The 20,204-nt window shown below is 32.6% G+C and overlaps 2 protein-coding genes across 2 annotated transcripts; both read left to right on the forward strand.

Moving 5' to 3' along the window:
• Nucleotides 1-5,788: 5,788 nt before the first annotated feature.
• LOC142611049 (uncharacterized) lies at nucleotides 5,789-8,414 on the forward strand. The gene is made up of 4 exons (XM_075783062.1): nucleotides 5,789-5,919; nucleotides 6,636-6,759; nucleotides 6,837-6,909; nucleotides 7,920-8,414. The coding sequence occupies exons 1-4, from the start codon at nucleotides 5,889-5,891 to the stop codon at nucleotides 8,169-8,171; spliced, it is 480 nt and encodes a 159-aa protein (XP_075639177.1). The 5' UTR covers nucleotides 5,789-5,888; the 3' UTR covers nucleotides 8,172-8,414.
• Nucleotides 8,415-13,467: 5,053 nt separating this feature from the next.
• LOC142611230 (phosphatidylinositol 4-phosphate 5-kinase 4) lies at nucleotides 13,468-18,657 on the forward strand. Its single transcript, XM_075783280.1, has 8 exons — nucleotides 13,468-14,663; nucleotides 15,807-15,974; nucleotides 16,257-16,422; nucleotides 16,507-16,623; nucleotides 16,841-17,034; nucleotides 17,184-17,314; nucleotides 17,411-17,483; nucleotides 18,193-18,657. The coding sequence occupies exons 1-8, from the start codon at nucleotides 13,468-13,470 to the stop codon at nucleotides 18,479-18,481; spliced, it is 2,334 nt and encodes a 777-aa protein (XP_075639395.1). The 3' UTR covers nucleotides 18,482-18,657.
• The last annotated feature ends 1,547 nt before the right edge of the window (nucleotides 18,658-20,204 follow it).

A 20,204-nucleotide genomic window follows, 5' to 3' on the forward strand; every position in this document is an offset into this window, starting at 1 on the left:
TTCTAGGATGTGTTTAATACTTCAAGAAATAAGATTTCAAGTTCAAGTGTTAAAGCCATGCAGATCTGTCCAAGAATCAAGTAAAGAAGTGTTGGATTTTAAAGCTCAACAGCTAGCTCGACAGATAAAATCTATCGAGATTTAAAAGGCAGTTTTAGCTTGATACTCGACAGCTGCTTGATAGATAAATTATCTATCGAGATTTATGAAAATAAGATTTTTAGTGTTGATTTCATTTTAATCCGTGAGTACATGTTTAAGTTTTCTTTTCTCACAACCCTAAACATATATAAAGATTATTTTAAGGGCCATTAAAGGTTACACAGTTGTGCGAGTGTGAAGCAAAGTATTGTTCATGCAAATTGTGATCGGAGACAGGATTTGCCTTAGTTCATCTTTCTCTTGAAGAAGCTATTGCATTTGTATGCCGTTGGGTTTTGTGACCAAGAAACTTCGTGATCTTCATCGTGTTGATGAACTGAAGAACTTTGTAGCCAACATCTTTCTCAAGTTGGTGATTAAGTCGCGTACTGAGATCTGCGCATCTATTGGTTAGTTACCAATGTTCAACTGTAGGTTGGTATAAGGTACTGAGATTCCTTTACGTGTAACCGCTTGTTTTGATAATAGTGGATTCTCGGGAGTGACCTTAAAATCACCCGTTGGGGTTTCGCCTTGGTGGTGTTCCTCATTCGTAAACAAATCACCCGTGTCAAATTTAATTTCCGCTGCATTTAGTTATTTGGTGATTTGTTTGTGCTACCACGCGTTTTGCATGTTAATTGGATTAATTAATTAACTTAGCTAATTAATCAATTAATTTATTATAAGGGGTCAATATATTCTTGGCCTATCAAAATTGATGCATTCTCTAGAATCTCTTCCACTACACGAGTGAAGGAAGTACTTCTGAAACAAACATTTTCTTAGTAGAGAAGTATCTCAACCTCATCATTTGACTTTCTCCAACCATTCATTTGTTCCTCCACAATCCCACTAGACTTCCTCAACCCGAGGAGTTTGTTTAAGGAACCTTTATTTCACCTATGGTAAACAACACTTTATGCACACTTCTATCTATGTCTCTGCAAATCCAAAAAGAGATGATAATAAAAGATCTTATTTATTATTTTATAAGAAGAATATTAAAAGCAAGGCAAAGAACAAATTATAACTTTAAATGTGACAAAGGCACATAACCTATAATGCAATGAAGTGGAAAAAGTTAATAGAAGGCATTGAATTAATTGCAATAGTAGATGAGGATTGTGGATGAGTATTTCATGCCTAGGATGAGGAGGGAAAATAATGAAAATATTATAATCAATGGATAAGGAAGAGAAATTGAATAGGTGAGGTAGCAATAGTTTGCAAGTTTTGTAGTTTCTTGAAAGTAATGGTAGTGGGTAGTTTCTAAAGTTGCAAAAGACGTGAAGAGTGGAGTTATTCAAAGTAGTTTTTGGGTATGAAATACTATTTTGTTGGCAATGTTTTAGTGCAAGTTAGGCATGTATTTTTACCTGACTATCCTTTAGTTTTGTCTCTACTTAAACCTAGAAGTGTTGAGGGTATTTTGTAACAAAAAAAAATCTGGTCCAAATAGGGAAGTCCCTTAAATAATAGTATAGATAGATAAAACATAGCATCAGAGAGAGATACAACTGCGGCACTTTAGTGGAGTACAACCAGTGAGTTGAGGTGGCAAAACATGACTTGTGGAGGCTAAGTTTTGTGTGTGTGTGTGTGTGTGTGTTAGATTTTTTTTTTTTTTTTCTTTTTTTGGACGAGTCCTTACTCCTGAATTACATAAAAGAGGAATCCTAATTTCGAAGGGATTATTTTTCTTTATATTGCGGATTTGAGATTTTGGTGCTTGGATTTGTAAAGATTATGGGTCAAATTGTATTTTATTGGGTTGTTTCAATTAAAATTTTTATTTATTATTTTTATGGATATTTTCTTATCTCAGAATCTGGGGGCTAGTAAGTTTTTTTTTTTAATTTCCCTAACAATTATAATTTTTTCCCATTTTATTAGTAATTATAAATGGAAAATTTGAAAATTTAACCCCTTGGCCCCTCCCTGCAAGTACTCCTATTACAAGTTGGATTCATGTTTGGAGAAAATCCTAAGTTTTCAAGCTTCATTTAACTAACATTTTTACCTCATTTAGTCGTAATTCAGACTTTTGGTAAACTACAAAATTGTAGCCTTTAAGTTATCTTTCCAACCCAACTTGAATCATCTCAATTGAATATCGAAGTTGAAAGTTATGCCCAAAATGCTATTGGGAGGGCAAACTGGAATCCTAATAAGAATTCGACTTTGATTCGGTGCAAATTTCCTTTGATTCTATAATCCAATTGGACTCAAATTTAATTGAGTTGAATTTATGTCACTTCATTATGACCCTTGTATAAATAAAGTCCATTGACCTTTTTTTTTGTACAAATTCACTCAATTAATTTCATTCCTTTGTAAAAAAGACATTCACGCATTTAAATTCATTTAAGCAAAAAATTAATTATATAATATTATTCCAAACCTTAATATAAAATGCATTAATTAACTCAAAATAATTATGATAATGCTTTCTAATAATGATATAAATATGCAAAATTAAGCTATTATTAGGTTTTGACTATCGAAATCAATAAAAGGAAGATGTTTCTTCATCAATGCCCAATTATTGACTTCATTCATTCTCAAAGGTCAACTTACGAATTGAAATGAACAACATGTAAACAAAATCAAATATAAAATGTCAAAATAAAAATAATCCCTAACTTTAAAGGTTAAAAGTGTAATTTAGCTTAAAAATTACTTCTCCACTCAACAAACAATTACATATGAGAAATGATATGTCCACAACATTTTTACAATATTTTTACAACAAATCCTAGGTGGCAGAATGTTACTGGTTGTTATTGTTGGGGCAAAAAAGTAATCTTAGTGTTAGGTTCAAATTTGAACCAATAACAACTAACCACCTATTATTTGTTGTAAAAATGTTGTGGACGTAGCACCTCTCATTACATATATATATATATATATATATATATATATATATATATATATATATCATGAAAAATAATATTTTAAGCAAAAAAAATATAGTACCACAAATAAATTCATAATTTTTGTTACCAACCTTTTCATGTGACTGACTTTGAGTAGCAAAAAGAAAAAGAAAAAAAAGTAGGGTAATGTGAAAATCACAAGTGGTCGCTAGTCATATATAAAAATTGTGGCAAAAATTGTTTATAAGTTTGTAGTAGTACTTCAAAAACATTGTCCTAAGAAGATTGCTTTACATCTTTTAATATGTCTGAACTTTGAAGCGAACCCCCCATAAAAAAAAAAAAAAAAAGCGAACCAGGAGGGACTACATCGCAAGCACACTTTGTCTCTTTGTCAATTAAGGTACCTCCAGGCGCTATGCTCCGCAAAAGTACCATCCTCCACGAGGGTGTGTGACATCCAGATTCTACAGACGTCCAAATTAATTATATAAACAAAAAGTATGACTTTGACTCTAATTACCCCTTCCCCCTCCCCTAACTCTGAACTTACAAAGGTGGTGATAATTACACATTATATGTAAGAGATACGCAAACATAATTGAAATCATATTTTTGAAACATGATTTTAATTATAATTATGAAATGTTTCAATTAGAGTGTGTATGGCAAAATATAACTTAGCATGTACAAAAATATTAGTGACTCATAAATGTGACATAGCTTTCCCATGCCATGCTTAACATTAAAAAAAAAAAAAAATGGCATGGTTTGGCACCCTCACACTTTTGACATGATTTATAAAATGGGAAAATTATTTATAGTTGTTGTTGTTGTTGGTGGTGGTTCAGCTATGAAAAGTAGCTAACAAAATTAATAATTCTTTTTTTTCCTTATAAAAAGTTTACAAAAATACTTACTAAATCAATACTCTTAGAGTATTTGTTAAATGAGAAATGATATGTCCACAACATTTTTACAACAAATCCTAAGTGGCAGGATGTTACTGGTTGTTATTGTTGGGGCAAAAAAGTAATCTTAGTATTAAGTTCAAATTTGAACCAATAACAACTAACCACCTATGATTTGTTGTAAAAATGTTGTAAATATTCCCTATTCTCTTATTAGGAAGTGGTGTAGATGATGGCAAGTACTTTTTACAAGGGTTTGGATCCTTTCCTTTTCCAAGTGTCCATTTAAGGGCCACGATTTAAAGTGGAGAAAATCTAGAGTCTAGATTGTGCTAACTCATTTAAAAACTTATAATTCTAGTTTTGATTAGAGAACTGATAACTCTAAATTAGTTTAACCACAATTAAATTTAACTATAGTTAAAATTTAAATGAGTTGACACAATCTAGATCCTAAAATAAATTCACTTAGTATCATGGCCTTTGAAATAGAGAGGAGAGGATCCTTATCCCTTTCATGGTTTTACCAAAAACTATCAAGTTGTGGTTTTTGTACGTAAATCACTCTCAAAAAAAAAAAAAAAAAAGAATAATATTGTTTGCCATCACTTCTCCAGAACTCTACAAAATTTTGTACCCCTTTTACCTGTGCAGCGTATATTATTTTAATGAGAAATGATATGTCCATAATATTTGCACAACAAATCATAAGTAGTAGGTTGTTATTGGTAGTAATGGGTGAATAAAAAAGTAATTTAATTTGTGGATTCAAATTAAAACTAATAATAGAATAACAACTACAATTTGTTGTGAAAATATTGTGAAAATGTCTTGGACGTAGCACCTCTTGATACCAACATTGCTTAAGAATAAACCGAAGCTCCATGAACCAAAGCTTTTTATGTTACCCAGCGCCAGCGGCCAGTGGAGAATCTAAGAAGTTTTCATTTCAGGGGACAAGATCGATGAGTATAAATAATTTCTCATAGTGGACTTTGTAAAATACATCTAGATTATGGAGTTATCATGGAAATTTATAAATTATGGGGTATCTCTAAGTCTAACTTTACCTAGATTCTTCTCTATGGTTTCTTAATTTGATAATGCTTTTTAAACTTTTATAATAATTGATTTTGTTATTATATCCCATATATATGGTATATCAGGTGTGAGAGTGAGAAGATATAAAAATGTAATTCTTTATAACTTATCATGACATCTAAAATGAACAATAATCTTCTATTTCATTCTAATTAAGTATTTTATATTATAATTTTTTAAGTTACTAACTCTAATATGCCATGATCAGTGATTTTTAGGTCAAATGACATTTCAAGATATTTCTAACTGAGAGTATATTCCATTGTCTGGTTTTTTTTCCATTGCTCTATAAAGAAAAACATTTGTGTTAGTGGAGTAGGATACAAATTTTCTGTACTACTTTTTATGTTCCCTAAGAGAATCAATATCCAAGTTTGCATTTGAACAAAAGAGAAGGATTGTGGTTGATCAACAGCCAATGAAGAATCTTAGTAACGTTCAAAATTTCAAAAAATAAAAGAGAGAAAGATAGAAAAATTCTATAGTTTTTTAGGACTCCTCTTCCTTTCAAAATGGATACTTGATGAAACACGCTAACAATATTTTTTATTTAGTTAAAAAAAAAAGAGAAAAAACCCATAAGCCAAAGCATTTCCTCAAATAACAGTAACTTGCAAGTAGTTCCTTCCTTGAGCATAAAATTAAATAGTTTATCCAAATTCTTTCCTCTCTTTATTCTGACAAGACTTCATCGTGACTTTGCTTCTTGCCTATGAAATGGGAAATACTCTTCTCACTGGCCAAGTCTTGTTGTTCCTTGGATCACATAAAACATATAAATTTCCTTTGGTGTCTGTGTAATTAGCCACCCTATCCCTATTGTGACACTGATACCCCTTCAAAGGAAAGCAGAAATATGGGTGGAGCTTTGCAGAAATTAGCTGCTGGTATAACCCCTAGCTCTATGTCTTTTATATAAAAAGTGGTGTGCAGAATTATGTTACATATTGCCTATTCCATTTATAAAAAAAAAATTCTTTTGAAATATGATAAAGCTGATGTTTTGCTGGTAAATATATGGAAAATGTGCATACATATATGTCAACGTATTTAAAAAGTCCATTGTTGAATTGAATGTTATTTTAAGATTGTCCATCATGATGGGATCATGGAAAATGTATACATAAACGTTATGAAATGTTATTATTCAATGTGTATAAAAAGTTTGTTGTCGGTTATCCAGTTGAATTTAGTAAATGTTATGATCATCAAGGTGCAATTGAATTGCCCCAACATAGTCAGCATAATCCACAGTAATTGGAGCAGAAGACAGTAGGAGCTAACATGATTTCATAAAATTCTAGATGTTTAATCTCTCATCAACAACAAGAGCAAATCATTTCCGATACTTAGAGAAAAGAATGGCTCGTTCAAATGCCAAGTAATAAGCACAACTTTGTGAATGAAATCTCACAAATTGTCCAAATTGGAAAAATTATCTCATGTAGAAGACCAGCCTTGCATTTTTCTGCACAACATTTTTATGCATAGATTGTGGATTACTAACACCATTTACTTGTTTTGTTATATTTATAGATTTTCAAATTGACCCTTGTTATTGATATGACCAGAAGGGCTTCTTATTTTTTACTTTCTCATGCAGGAAGTGAGGTAAAGGCTAAAGAAATCAATGAAATTATAGAAAAATGCTATGACGCACATTTTACAGGCACCGCGGAGCAGATGAGCTATGTTAAATTCTTTCGAGCAGTTTGCGAAACTGTCGAGTAATTATCTACCTCTTTTCCATATTAGAATTCATTAGCATTGATAAAATTTGCTTATTCTATTCAAATTTTGACAGAGATATCAACAAAAAGCTCGGTAACACACAATTTCGTGTACCGAAGGACACAACACTCAACTTGGCCTACAATGTAAGAATTGACTCCTTCAGGCACCTTCTACCTTTTAAATTGATATATGTTCACTAATTTGATAATTTGCCCTCCTCTCCAGCCCCCCTAACAGGCAAGTGGATGAACTGTGTGTGACCCTTAGTTATTGATCCTCTTTAGTTTCTTTGCATGTGGCATTAATTACATGTATGTTTCTAGGACATCCAAATATGGTAGGTGCAACGGTAGTTATTAAATTTGATGAGCAGTCCTTCAGGCCCAAGATTTGCACAAACAAAACAAATAATTATCAAACTAATCTTCTACAAGTCGTTTGGAAAATCAAACTGATATTTGGTCCAATATTATGGATTGTATTTGATACACAAAACTCTTATTTTTACGAGTTTGGGATGGGTGATTGGTAAACAACCTTATCCCAATTTTTGGCTTAGTTTTATGGGTATTATCCATTTATGATTAACCTTCTTATAACAGAAATAATCAAAATAATAGTTTTTTGATTAGAAATCAATAAAATAAAGAGTTTGATTAACAAGTGCTTTTAGGGCATTTGTTAAAGGACCATTTAAAGAAAGTTTTAATATTACTTTTATGGAAATATATAAAATTGTCAAAAAAGTTAATTTCTTTTTTTCTCTTATAAAAAGTTTCTAAAAATATTTCTTGAACCAATGTTCTTAGGACATTCGTAAACTTTTCCCTAATATAAAATAGAAGTAAAATGGGTTGGTTTAGTTTCTTGGAAATGATCCCTTTTGCAAATTGTTGTCAACCCAAACACATTCAAGATCAATGGATTTTAACGCATTAAAATGAGCTACAATTCACAAAAACGTTTGAATAAACAGAGGTTGGAGCTGCCAAGTGATCATTGTCTTTATCATCGTATAAGTTAAAAACTAAGTCCCACTTGAGAAAAATGGTAGCCCATGCTTATGTACTGTACAATAAAGCTTTCTATACCTTATGTTAATCATTGATTTCTACGAAATTAAATGCTGATAGATGGTTAATATCATTTGCAGAAACATTTCAAAAACAAAGGAAAACCATTGGACAAGGATGAGTTTCAAGATATGCTCAAAGAAGTGATTTTTGATACAGGAGTTACTGGCATTGGTGGAGCAAAGGATTTAATCCTTTACATCTTTGGTGTCCCAATAACTGCATTTTTTATCAAGCAAAGCGTAATGCCACGTGTAATTCCTAATGAAGTTTTCATCCCAAGCATCACTTCAGCCACAGTCTTCTTTCTTGCCAAACTCAACAAGATATGAAAAATATGCAATTGTATTGGTTAAAAAAACACAGGTTTTACTAAGGACCATTGAATGGAAATTATAATGTTGTATGATCTTCTAATACTTGTTGTTTATTATATGGAGTCGACACCAGGCATATATGCTCTTGTACATGGCTCAATTATTAATAGCTTTCCGTGTGTAAACTAAAGTATATGACACAAAACTATGCTCAATGTGATACGAAAATTGTACAGATTTGATTGTATTAGATTGTTTGAGTGAGTGTTGTGTGGGCATGAGCTCAGGGGCGGTTGATGCATTTGGGGGCCTTAAGGCAAAAACTAACATTGAGGCCTTTTATATATATAACTTAAAAAAATTAAATATTATTTAAATTCTATTATCTTGTTTTATATACAAAATTATTACTAATTAACATAAACCATGTAAATTTTTTTTTAGAAGTCTATAGATTCAAAATATTTGACAAAACTTTTCACATCTATTGATGTGGTAGATTAATAGTGGTAAGTAAAAGAATGATATTAATGGTGGATCTAAATGAGAACAAGTAAAAATTAGTCAACTCAACTATTGTGAAAAATGTTGTAAACTTTTTTTTTTTTGTATTGCTCTCTTTTTTATTTTTTGAGAAGTGCTATATTCAATTATTCACAACAAATCCTAATTGTTAAATTGTTACTGATTCTAATTTGAACCTACTACTAGAATTATATTTTTGCCATCAATAACAGCTTGTAACAACTTGCAACTTATGATTTTTTGTAAAAATATTATGAAAAATGTTGTGGATGCATTTTTCTCTATTTTTTTCTTGTCTTTCATTTGATAAAAAAATTATTTTATTCGTTAGCTAATATTTGGACTTAATTAATAAATAAAAAAACCCTATTGGTTAAAATTTGGGAGCTTTTTTTATACTTAAGGCCTTAGGCGATTGCATCTACTGTAGGACCGTCACTGAGTGAACTGAGTCTATTGGGTGTTTACTAGGTGGATTTTTTTGTTTATAAGAAAGTTCACATAAGAAAGTTCTATTCTTATTTTAGTATAGCTTAGATCTAGTGTCGAATTGGACTTGTCATAATGGTGACACACTATTCCCTTTTAAAGTGATAATTATTCATCAATTATAACATCAATTGACTAAATTTTATATAAATATATAAATTTATACAGTATGTAAGGTTGTACACGTTGCGGTGCGGCTGGTTTTTGGGGCTTTTTTGCGTCACACCTACAGGGGCAATTTCCCCTCGTCCCTAATTGCACCTCATCTGTGGAGGAGAAGTAACCGGTTTACACGAGGTGCGGTGCAAGACACCAGTTCAATGCGGTTAGTTCAGTTAATTCCACATTCTCCCAGGAACTAAACACAATGCAATTAACGACCCCAAACCACGTCATGATCATTTAAAAATCCAAATATTCCAAAAACAAAAAAAGAACCAAAGAAAACAAAAAATTAAATACAAACAGATTCACAATATTTCTCTCAAACTTACCCCCATTTAAAATCACAAAAAACCCAACAAAAAAAAAAACTAAACTAAACCCATAAAAGATCAAACAAAACCATTAAAAATAAAATACATAAACAAACCTGGTAGGAGCATATGAAGTCAAAAGTATTACTAGAAATTCCTGAGAATGTTGTGACAAAAAGGAGAGTGGAGATGGTGAAACTTCAAGAAATGTGGCATCGAGCTATAGATTGTGGTGGTACCAAGCAACAAAGGTTGAGAAGAGAGATAGAGAGAAGAGGCAATTGGGAGGGAGACTAACAAGAGAGAGAAAGAGAAGGGTGGGTAACATAAATAAACATAGGAATTAAAATCAAGCCAACTAAAACGGCGTCGTTTTATTTATTTATTTTTAAAAAAATTTGAATTTTATTGTAAAAAAACATCTTTTGGAACTGATATAAAACTAATATCAAGTACTAAAACGACGCCGTTTTTATATTTAAAAAAGAAATTAAAAAAAAAACCTAATATTTTTCTTCTACCTTGCATCTTTTGCTTTCATGCCTTGTCTGAGTTTTCTTCTCTCTTCTGAAACATAAAATTATATATACTAATATATGATATATGTCAAATTATAGTGTGTGTGTATATATATATATACCGGTGCGGTGTGATTTTTCGTCGGAGTGCAAGATAGCCACTGCTTGTCACATCGGCAGTCTTCAGTTTGCCTAGATCGCCGCCAACCACTGCGCTGGACACCTACGGTGGGTCTTTGAAGCGATCGGATCAGTTCGGCGCCTGCTGGTTTCATCGACGCTGGTTGAATCCTGAACAGGCCCAACAGTATGTTACCATCGTGATGGGTCCAATGCGTAATTATTACTTTAAATAGACAACCAAAAGAAAATGATATGAAAGAAGAAAAAAAAATCAAACAAAAGAGAAAGGAAAATATATGTGTGTGTGTGTTGGTAAAAAAATATTATACTTTCTGATAGAGAAAAGTAACCAACACCATATGATACGATTATTAATTCAACTTTTGAACTTATTAATTTGATGTTATTTTTTGATAGATAAATTTTTAGCATTTTTATTTTTAATGAGATATCATTCCTCCATGAATGATGGTATAGGGCTCAATAGAAAATGAGAAAGTCTATAAACACAACTTTTGTCACAGTTTTGATGTGATTGACTACAAGCAATAAAAAAAAAATTGTGAGTTCATGTGAAAGTGATAGTTCACAAATTACAGTTGATCATTACATCATTAAGTTGTGAAAAAGTGTGCAATAGTAGAAGAAATGATAGAAAAATTATATTATCCATGCATAATATACTATTAGGCTTATTCTCATTTATAATATTGCATTTGCTTTCATAAAGGTTGGAACCTCTTGAATGTTAGAGTTTGAAAATTTTTACACATTTTCCTTTCGAAAAAATGAACTCATAAAATTTTAGTGGGCCAAACCATGAATATAACCTTTTAATTATTTTTTAATGAAAAAAAGAAGAGCATTTTCAAGATTTTAGGGGGCCAGTCCGTCGGCCATAAATAACATGCCTCTGTCCTTTGCTGACAAGAATGCTAACTAAACCTTCTTTACCCACAAAACTTCACAATATATTGTCCAAACTTCGATTACCAACCTTTGTCTGCTCATCAGTTTGAGGGTGACAAATTGAGTTAAATTGAAGATTAGTTTCCAGCTTTTGCCAAAAGTACTGCACCAAAAAATGACTCATGAACTTGGTGGCAAAAAAGTTCTTAGTAAAAACTTTACAACTACAGTGTTAACACTCAGCTCTCTACCACAACTCATAATGGCTATGAGGAAGTTGAAATATTCTATTGAAAACTGAAACATTCCACATGATTTCGGCTTGGGTTCGGAAAATGGGCTAAGTTGGACTTACTGATAGTCCTAAAGACTAGCTTCAGAGGAACAAAGAGACAGCCCTGCCCAGTTGAAATCTCTTTTCTTTTCGCATATGCACTTTAAAGTTCAGGCCCATTATCTTTTTCTACAAGTCCCAGGACAAATTCTTGAAGTATTTTACAGATTGCGAATTTGCGTTTTAGCTCTTGGATACAAAAACATTTTTGCACATATGTTACCTTTGTTGCATTTGAGATTTTTAAACGAAAATATATTATATGTACATTAAGAAGAATAATCATGAGGGACAGTCTTGGCAATCAGGGGTTTCTCATTTCTTTGTCTTTTAATGTGAATGTTTTCATTATGCTCTCCTTTTGTGAGTGTGTTCATAGGTGGTATCAAATAGGAATAACAATGATTAAATTTGGGTTGGGATTGGAAAAGTCTGTCCAAATTCAAAATAAGAATTTTTTGAACTTATAAACCAAACCAACGAAAACCCAACTCAATTTTCCTGTTTCCAACTTCCAAGATTTCTCTTCTCACTCAATAACCGTTACCTTTATTGGGTTAAATCTCAAAGATTTTCCATCTCAAAGGTAGAGAAGTAATGCAAAGCAAACTTTTGAGCTTCTCATTTTTCATATACGAAAGAAGTGTTTTTTTTTTTTACAACAAACCATATTTGTATTAGAAAAATGTTAAAACTATTGCCAATCACTCATGCATACAAACAAACGTGATTATGATTGCTGCCACTTCAATGATATAATAAATAAATGCCAATTTTTCTTTTATGATTATTAACATATTAATTTTTAAGACTTATGTAATTGTAATATCTTTAGTATTAATCATTAGATTTAGCAAACTTAGAATGATATAAGTGAGTTTTTTAATGGGTTTAATTTAAGTATAATTTTAAGTTTCTCAATTGAATTTAATCACATGATTGCATTGACCAATATAAGTAAAACAATGTTATCTTTTCTATGTTCAATGCAATCAAATGATTGAGCAATCAATCGGAGAATCTAAAGTAAAACATATAAGAAACTATATCTAAGTTTTGGCGGTTGTTAAAGTTCGGTTGGTCTCTTTATCTATCCAAAATTAGGAATCAAGTTCCCTAAATTTTTGCAAGGGAACACCTAAGAACAGTAAATAACAACCTTGCTTTTCGCCCTTTATCTCCAAAAGTTACGGCTTGTAGAGGTTGTAGGAGACGAACGAGTCTCTCTCTTTTTGGATCACAAAACCAAAAAAGCACACTAGAGATAATCATGCTTCTCTGGCCAATTAAGGAATGAAAGTTAATTTCTTGGTTTTTCTTAGTCAAACTTCTTCACAAGAAAATTTTAAAGAAAGGTATAAGAAAGCATATGAATCCTAGTTTTGAACAAAGTTCAATCAAACACAAACTAAATGTTTTGCAGGCCCTATTGTTCACTTTCTCACCAGTGACAAGTGTCCACATCTAGTCAGTTCATTGTATACAAACTATGTACACATGCTGTCAGAATAGCATAACGACAAACCAATTGAGAAAACAAAAACAAAAACAAAAAATAATTTAACGACCAAAAATTTACACCACCATGACCGTTTGTTCTGGTTCAGAAAGAGAAAGGCACTCTTTGGTTCAATCGCTCTTTTCGCTTTCTTAACAAAAACTAAGAAAACAAAGAAACATATAGAAAGAGAGAGAGAATGAACATTGAAATATTCAAAATTCTGTGACCCTTAACTATTCATGCATTGGTAATTAACCAATGCTATTTTGATTCATTTTTTTCATCAGGGTCTTCGTGATTTCTCTCAAACAAGTACATAGTATGGATATCCAATCCCATTTCATGTCTCTATTGTAAAACTTGAGTATGCATATGTGAAAAGAGAGAGAGAGAGAGAGAGAGAGTACTAAAAGGAAAAGTTCAAAAGCATTGCAGAATGAACAAAGAGAGTGGTGTTTTAAAGGCATGGGAGGCCACAATTCGAAAAACACAGGCTGCAAAGAAACGTGCAAACAATTTCTTAGGAACCATGTCTGTGGCCCATGTAGATGACGATGAAGATGACAGCAATGATGACAAAGACAGCAATGGAAGACACAGTGGGGAAATATACCATGCTGAGAGGGTTCTCCCCAATGGTGATTACTATACAGGCCAATGGTGTGATAACTTTCCTCATGAACATGGCAAGTACTTATGGACCGATGGGTGCATGTACGTGGGAGAGTGGCATAGAGGCAAAACTATGGGGAAAGGTAGGTTTAGTTGGCCTTCCGGGGCTACATATGAGGGCGAGTTCAAGAGCGGTTATATGGATGGGATGGGCACGTATACGGGGAGTAATGGAGATACTTATAAAGGACAATGGATCATGAATTTGAAACATGGGAATGGCGTGAAGAATTTTGCCAATGGGGATTGGTATGAAGGCGAATGGCGGCGAGGATTGCAAGAAGGTCAAGGGAGGTATCAATGGAAGAACGGGAACCATTATGTTGGAGAATGGAAGAATGGAGAGATATGTGGTAAAGGTACATTTGTTTGGACTAATGGGAACAGGTTTGAAGGGTATTGGGAAGATGGATTGCCTAAAGGACATGGAAGTTTCAAATGGGTTGATGGGAGTTTTTATGTTGGGAATTGGAGTAAGGATCCAAGTGAACAAAATGGGACTTATTATCAACCAGGGTCATCCCCAGAAGCCAATCTTGAATGGGATCCTCAAGATGTGTATAATGTTGAATTGTGTGATTGTAAGATTTGTCCAGGAGAGAAAGTCTCAATTTTGCCATCACAGAAGAAGCTTGCGGTTTGGAGGTCAACAAAGTCAGGGGATGGTGCTAAGCCTAGGAGAGTGTCTGTTGATGGGAGAGTAAGTGTTGGGATAGAGAGGCCAATGGATAGAATGCGTATATGGGATGGTGATGAATCTAGTGATATTGTTAGTAGGACACCAACTGAGGGGAGAGATTCTGAGGATGATACGTTGGGTCTACATAACGATGATGTAATTCCAAGGGGCGTACCTAAGATACCATTGAAAGTACCAAGGAAAGCTAAGAGACAAGGAGAGACAATATGCAAAGGGCACAAGAATTATGAGCTCATGCTCAATTTGCAGTTGGGAATCAGGTATTTTTACTGATATAGTATATTATTAGGCTTCTGTCACCTTCTCTTTATTATTATTTTTTTTTGGTGATCTGCTTTGTTCCAAACATATAATCTATGTCTTGCTATCACCGCTATATTGTTTTATTGCTTTTATCTAAAGTTGTTTTTTTCTCAGTTTGTTGGCCTTGTCAAGATGCGTATAGGATTTTATTTAGTTGGATTAAAAAATTCACAATTTCCTTTTTAAGGTGTGGCAATCACTTCTATTCTATATGTAATTTTTTTCTTCAGTTTTTCTATATGTAATTGGTTCTGTTTGTTTGCTAAACAAAAACTTTAATCTATTAAATTGAATTCGGAGGCTGGACATATTTCCAAAGTCCAAACTCCACTCTAGTGAGTAAAATGCAACTTATCTGATTTATTTCATTATTCAAATTTTGTTTCTAGTGCTCAGTTTTCTCAGCAATCAAAGGACAAAAAATAAAACTAGAATTGGCTACATCACTTTAACAGCTGTCACCCAACAATCCTTCCATTCGTACAGGGTCACCATGTTTGTTTCTGAATACCTCCCATGTTCTATTCTTGTGAACCATCTAATGACTCCATTTTCTTACCTTTTAAAGTTGCAGTTAACAGTCTTCTATTTCCAATTCAATTAAATACTAGTAGTAAGTTAACCAGTAAGATTGTGCAATTTGATGAACAAGTTATAATTCATCTTTAAAGGAGTTTTGTTAAATGATGGCGCATTACAAGAGAAAAAGTGGGTCTAATAATAGAAGAAATACAACTTTCTGACCATTCAAGCTTTGGCCTTTTTGTCAGGCTTACTGTAAGTTTTCTTTAACAATCAAAAAAGGAAGTTTTGTCAACTCTTATCATTTGAGATTCATGTTCAGGCTATTCTTTTTGGCTACATCACATTCTAGAATATCTAATAAGGATTATGATTCTGCTTGCTGCAATGATTTTTGCATGTTTTCTTACAAAAGTGATTCTAAAGACATGAAAACTATGATATGTAGCACATAGTCTCCAAAATTGAAGCAATGTATCTTTCATTTTCCTTTTCATTCACCAGTTTAAAGGTAAATGTATACATATGATTGCTTTGTGTTTTATCACTCATTATCAGTATGTGGACTGATTGGACAGGCATTCTGTTGGAAGACCTGCTCCAGCTGCATCCCTTGATTTGAAGTCTTCAGCTTTTGATCCAAAGGAAAAGGTATGGACAAAATTTCCTCCAGAAGGATCCAAGTACACTCCACCACATCAGTCCTGTGAATTTAAATGGAAGGATTACTGCCCATTAGTCTTCAGGTGAATCCTCGAAGTATAATATCTTGTTTCTGTTTCTTGTTTTCTTTTGCACTTGAGCAGCTAATACTTCATTACCATTGTCACACTGTGCAATAGAGCCTTCCAACCTGGAACATAGGTTATTGACTACTAAGTCTACTATTGCATGTCATCGGAATGTGGGAGCAAGACTCTTATTAAATGATAAAATAAGTCACTATTTAAGCTAACATGTTAAACCAAAGTTTTTAGTATCATCTTGTCATCCTCATCTTTTAACTATTTTTCTTTTCTTGTCTTCAGGACTCTAAGGAAGTTGTTCAATGTGGACCCAGCTGATTACATGATTTCAATCTGTGGGAATGATGCTCTCCGGGAACTCTCCTCTCCTGGTAAAAGTGGAAGCTTCTTTTACCTGACCAATGATGACCGCTACATGATAAAGACTATAAAAAAGGCAGAAGTAAAAGTGAGTTTCACATAGTTTTGCCCTTTCTATTTTTTGTTTGAAATTATTTCTAAATATAATTCAGCAATTGGTTTCATGGTGTAGGTGCTATTAAGGATGCTTTCAGCCTATTATAACCATTTTCGAGCCTTCGAAAACACTCTAGTAACCAAATTTTATGGTCTGCATTGTGTAAAGCTAACTGGAACTATCCAGAAGAAGGTAGATGTCCTATAGTTCCATAGAAAAATAACATGTGCAAAAAACAAATTGTATGAAAAAGATCAGGTCATCATTTCTTACCATTATCATACTATCAGTTTTAAATTTCTAATAGCTGCATTAATTAGCATGTCTTTATGGTTCACATATCTAGAAGAAAAGTGTTATCTAATCTATCACTTTTATATGCTCATATGTAATGTGGTTGAAAATATAGGTACGCTTCATCATAATGGGGAATCTCTTTCGTTCTGACTATACCATCCACAGACGCTTTGACTTGAAGGGATCTTCCCTTGGCCGCACAACAGATAAGCCGGAGACAGAGATTGATGAAACCACCATCCTTAAAGACCTTGATTTGAACTTTTTATTCAGACTACAGAAGTCATGGTTTCAAGAGTTTTGCAGGTGAAACATAGTTCATGCCTTTCTAAATGCTTCATTTAATTGCTAGCATGCTACAAATGCAACCCCAAGAGTTTTGCCACCAAATGGAGCATTGCTTTCCTTTCCATTTTCCTTTCTTGGCCTTCCTAAATGTACATTTGCTCTTACAGGCAAATTGATAGGGACTGTGAGTTTCTCGAGCAGGAGAGAATTATGGACTATAGTCTTTTGGTGGGTCTTCACTTCAGAGAAATATCAACTGCTGGTGACTTAATTCCTTCTGGAACTCAGAGTCCTACTGGTCAATTTTCACTCTTTCACAAGATTACTTTGAATTGATATTAATCTCATATTTATGCTTTTTACTTATAACAATGGACTGTTTTTCTTCTTGCAGGTGACTCTGAGGGTGATGGAGTTCCTCGTCTTTCAAGAGCAGACATGGATCAACTTCTTTTAGACCCATCCAGGTAAATTGTATATATTAAATCATTAAAAAGTGATCAATCAATATGTGTCTCAATGTATATTTGTGAGTTGATTTCAATAAGAAAACTTGGAGAATTTTAGATCTATAACAGATAGTAAGAGGAGTAAAAAAAAAAAACCAACAACATTCTTCCTGGGAAGAGAAACACCTCATGAAGAACAAGAATTAGAGAAAGACTAATCATCAGGGAGGATGAAATGGCCTTGATGCTCCTCGAAAGTAAATTTTTCCTAATAATCAGTGGGTAACTAATGCAACTAAGGAAACTTTTTCGCCAATCATTTTTTACTCAATGACTACATAGAGTCACCCCTAGAATTCGAGTATCATTACAGAACCCCTTTGCCTTTTTACTCAATGACCACAAAGTTCCAACCTAGTTGGTTGGGGAAAGGAAAGATGCTAAAAATTGGCTTCCTTACATAATCAGGTTGACCTGGATTATACAATGATCAGCCGTTAAGGTTGAGCTTACATATAAAATGATGTTGTATTATGAAACAGAATTAGAGGTGAAAAATTATGGAAATTATCTCATACAACAGTAATGTAGTTAACAATGACCACTACTTATATATCAACAATGATGATTTGGTTACGAGTAGTGAACATGATAATAGCACTATATCATTATTACTCAAAGTAATGAAAGAATTTGTTTTGACATAGTTGAATATTGGCTATTGCAGGTGGGCTAGTATTAAATTAGGCTTGAACATGCCAGCACGGGTGGAAAAGACTATAAGAAGAAATGATTGTGAATTTCAGCTCATAGGAGAACCAACAGGGGAGTATTATGATGTTGTAATGTTTTTTGGAATAATTGACATACTTCAAGACTACGACATCAGCAAGAAGCTTGAGCATGTATACAAGTCCATCCAATATGACCCGACCTCTATATCAGCTGTTGATCCAAGACAATATTCAAAGCGCTTCCGGGATTTCATATTTAACATATTTACAGACGACACTTGAAAGACTTTAAGCAAGTAGCTTTTGCATTTCAGTTCATCATTGCCCAAGAAGTCTGCATTCGCCAGAACTGCCTCCGGATGCTAGTAGCATCCTGTCCCGGCTAGAGTCCCACTGTGGCTATAAATTTCACCATTTGGAAGACTAACTGTAGCTTTCGGGGCTAAGCTCCACATCATATTGATTGGTCCTGTTGTCCATTGTATTCTTTCCTTTGCTTTATATACATCTTAGATATATACAGAATGTGTTAGCATATTATAGAAAATGCTGTAAGCAGAACCAGAGGTGTGTCCAATTGTAAAACTGTATCAAAATATATTGTTTTGATCAATTTTTTTTTAGTTTCAAGAGATATAGAGATGTACGATTTGTGGCATTTGTTTTAAAATGAAATGTATATAGGAAAATTGTATTTATTAATTATTTTTCTAATAATATTCCTCTCTTGCTCTCTCTTCTTCCCCCCCCCCCCCCCTTGCTCGCTCTCTCTCTCTCTCTCTCTCTCTCTCTCTCTCTGCTTTAGTGAATTAGTGTCTTGTTTTGCTATGCCTGAGAAGGTAGGAGGGGTCATACAAGACAAAATCTATGTCAAATCCAATGATAAGTTCTACTCTGTCACAATGACATGACAACAAAGAAAAGGTAAAATAATGATTGCGAAAAAAGACATGTTCAGCCATCTTGGAATGGAAATACTCACAATTAGAATTTACAAAATTGTAATAAGACCTAATGGTATTGGGTAAAAGTGGGATAAGATCCCCTCCTATTGAATCCTCCAATTCCATTTAATTTTGATTTAAATGTAAAACATGTGGCATTTAAAAATTGAATAAGTGTCACATGTTCGACATCCAACTAAAAATTAGAGGGAATTGGAAGATTTAATTCAATTGGTCATTTTTAGAAATTTAAAGGGGGGATTTTTTTAAAAAAATTTATTTAAGGTTACACCTATTATCAAGACTAGATAAATTCCCAAGCGATGCATGGATACTTTGCAAATTTATTTGAAATATTTTTTTATGTTTTTTAAGACCTATTTATAATACTCATTTTGTTGTATAAAATTTATGTTTTATCATAATATTTTTGAATGCTCTGAAACTCAATTTTCTTAATTCATAATTTATATAAATATTGAGTGAAATTGCTCTACTAATCTGAATTTTTGAGGTTGGAACAATCAAGATTTTTGGACATTTTTAGGAGAATAACATATTATATTATATGTAGACTTTAATTTTTAAATTGATTAAATGATTTTAAAATTTGAATTCAAAATATAAAATACTTTCATATCCTAAAATTTCAAAAATTCAAGCAACCTCTCAAACACTTCCTCAACTACTCAATTTTCACAACCAAATACCAACCCACAAATTTGAAACACCCATTTCATTATGTTAAAGAAAAAAAAAATCATAATATAGAGAATGTGATAAAATAAAGAAAAATGGTTAAAAACATTTCCATTTATAAAGATTTAAGAACAAAGTTTCTCTTCAAACTAGTTTGGAGAGAAACTCTTCAAACTTCTTATATATTTCATTTTTGAGTGTGAATTTTGAGAATCTAACCGTTGAATTTCATGTTCCTTATGTTCTTAACATACGTATCAAATTTCGTTCAAATTGGATATTATTTACTATTTGATCAATTAACTTATTTTTTACATACAACTTTAAATCACAAAAACTTGAAATTATAACATTTATTTGAT

Source organism: Castanea sativa, chromosome 9, assembly GCF_040712315.1.
Source record: "Castanea sativa cultivar Marrone di Chiusa Pesio chromosome 9, ASM4071231v1".
NCBI classification, from domain to species: domain Eukaryota; kingdom Viridiplantae; phylum Streptophyta; class Magnoliopsida; order Fagales; family Fagaceae; genus Castanea; species Castanea sativa.

Excerpts from the sequence above, each read along its gene's own strand:
- LOC142611049 (XM_075783062.1), top strand. The coding sequence starts at position 5,889 with ATGGGTGGAGCTTTGCAGAAATTAGCTGCTG. Across the intron at positions 6,760-6,836 it reads GCAGTTTGCGAAACTGTCGA|AGATATCAACAAAAAGCTCG; the intron begins GTAATTATCTAC and ends AAATTTTGACAG. Across the intron at positions 6,910-7,919 it reads CACTCAACTTGGCCTACAAT|AAACATTTCAAAAACAAAGG; the intron begins GTAAGAATTGAC and ends TATCATTTGCAG.
- LOC142611230 (XM_075783280.1), top strand. The coding sequence starts at position 13,468 with ATGAACAAAGAGAGTGGTGTTTTAAAGGCATGGGAGGCCACAATTCGA. Across the intron at positions 15,975-16,256 it reads TACTGCCCATTAGTCTTCAG|GACTCTAAGGAAGTTGTTCA; the intron begins GTGAATCCTCGA and ends TCTTGTCTTCAG. Across the intron at positions 17,035-17,183 it reads TGGTTTCAAGAGTTTTGCAG|GCAAATTGATAGGGACTGTG; the intron begins GTGAAACATAGT and ends TTGCTCTTACAG.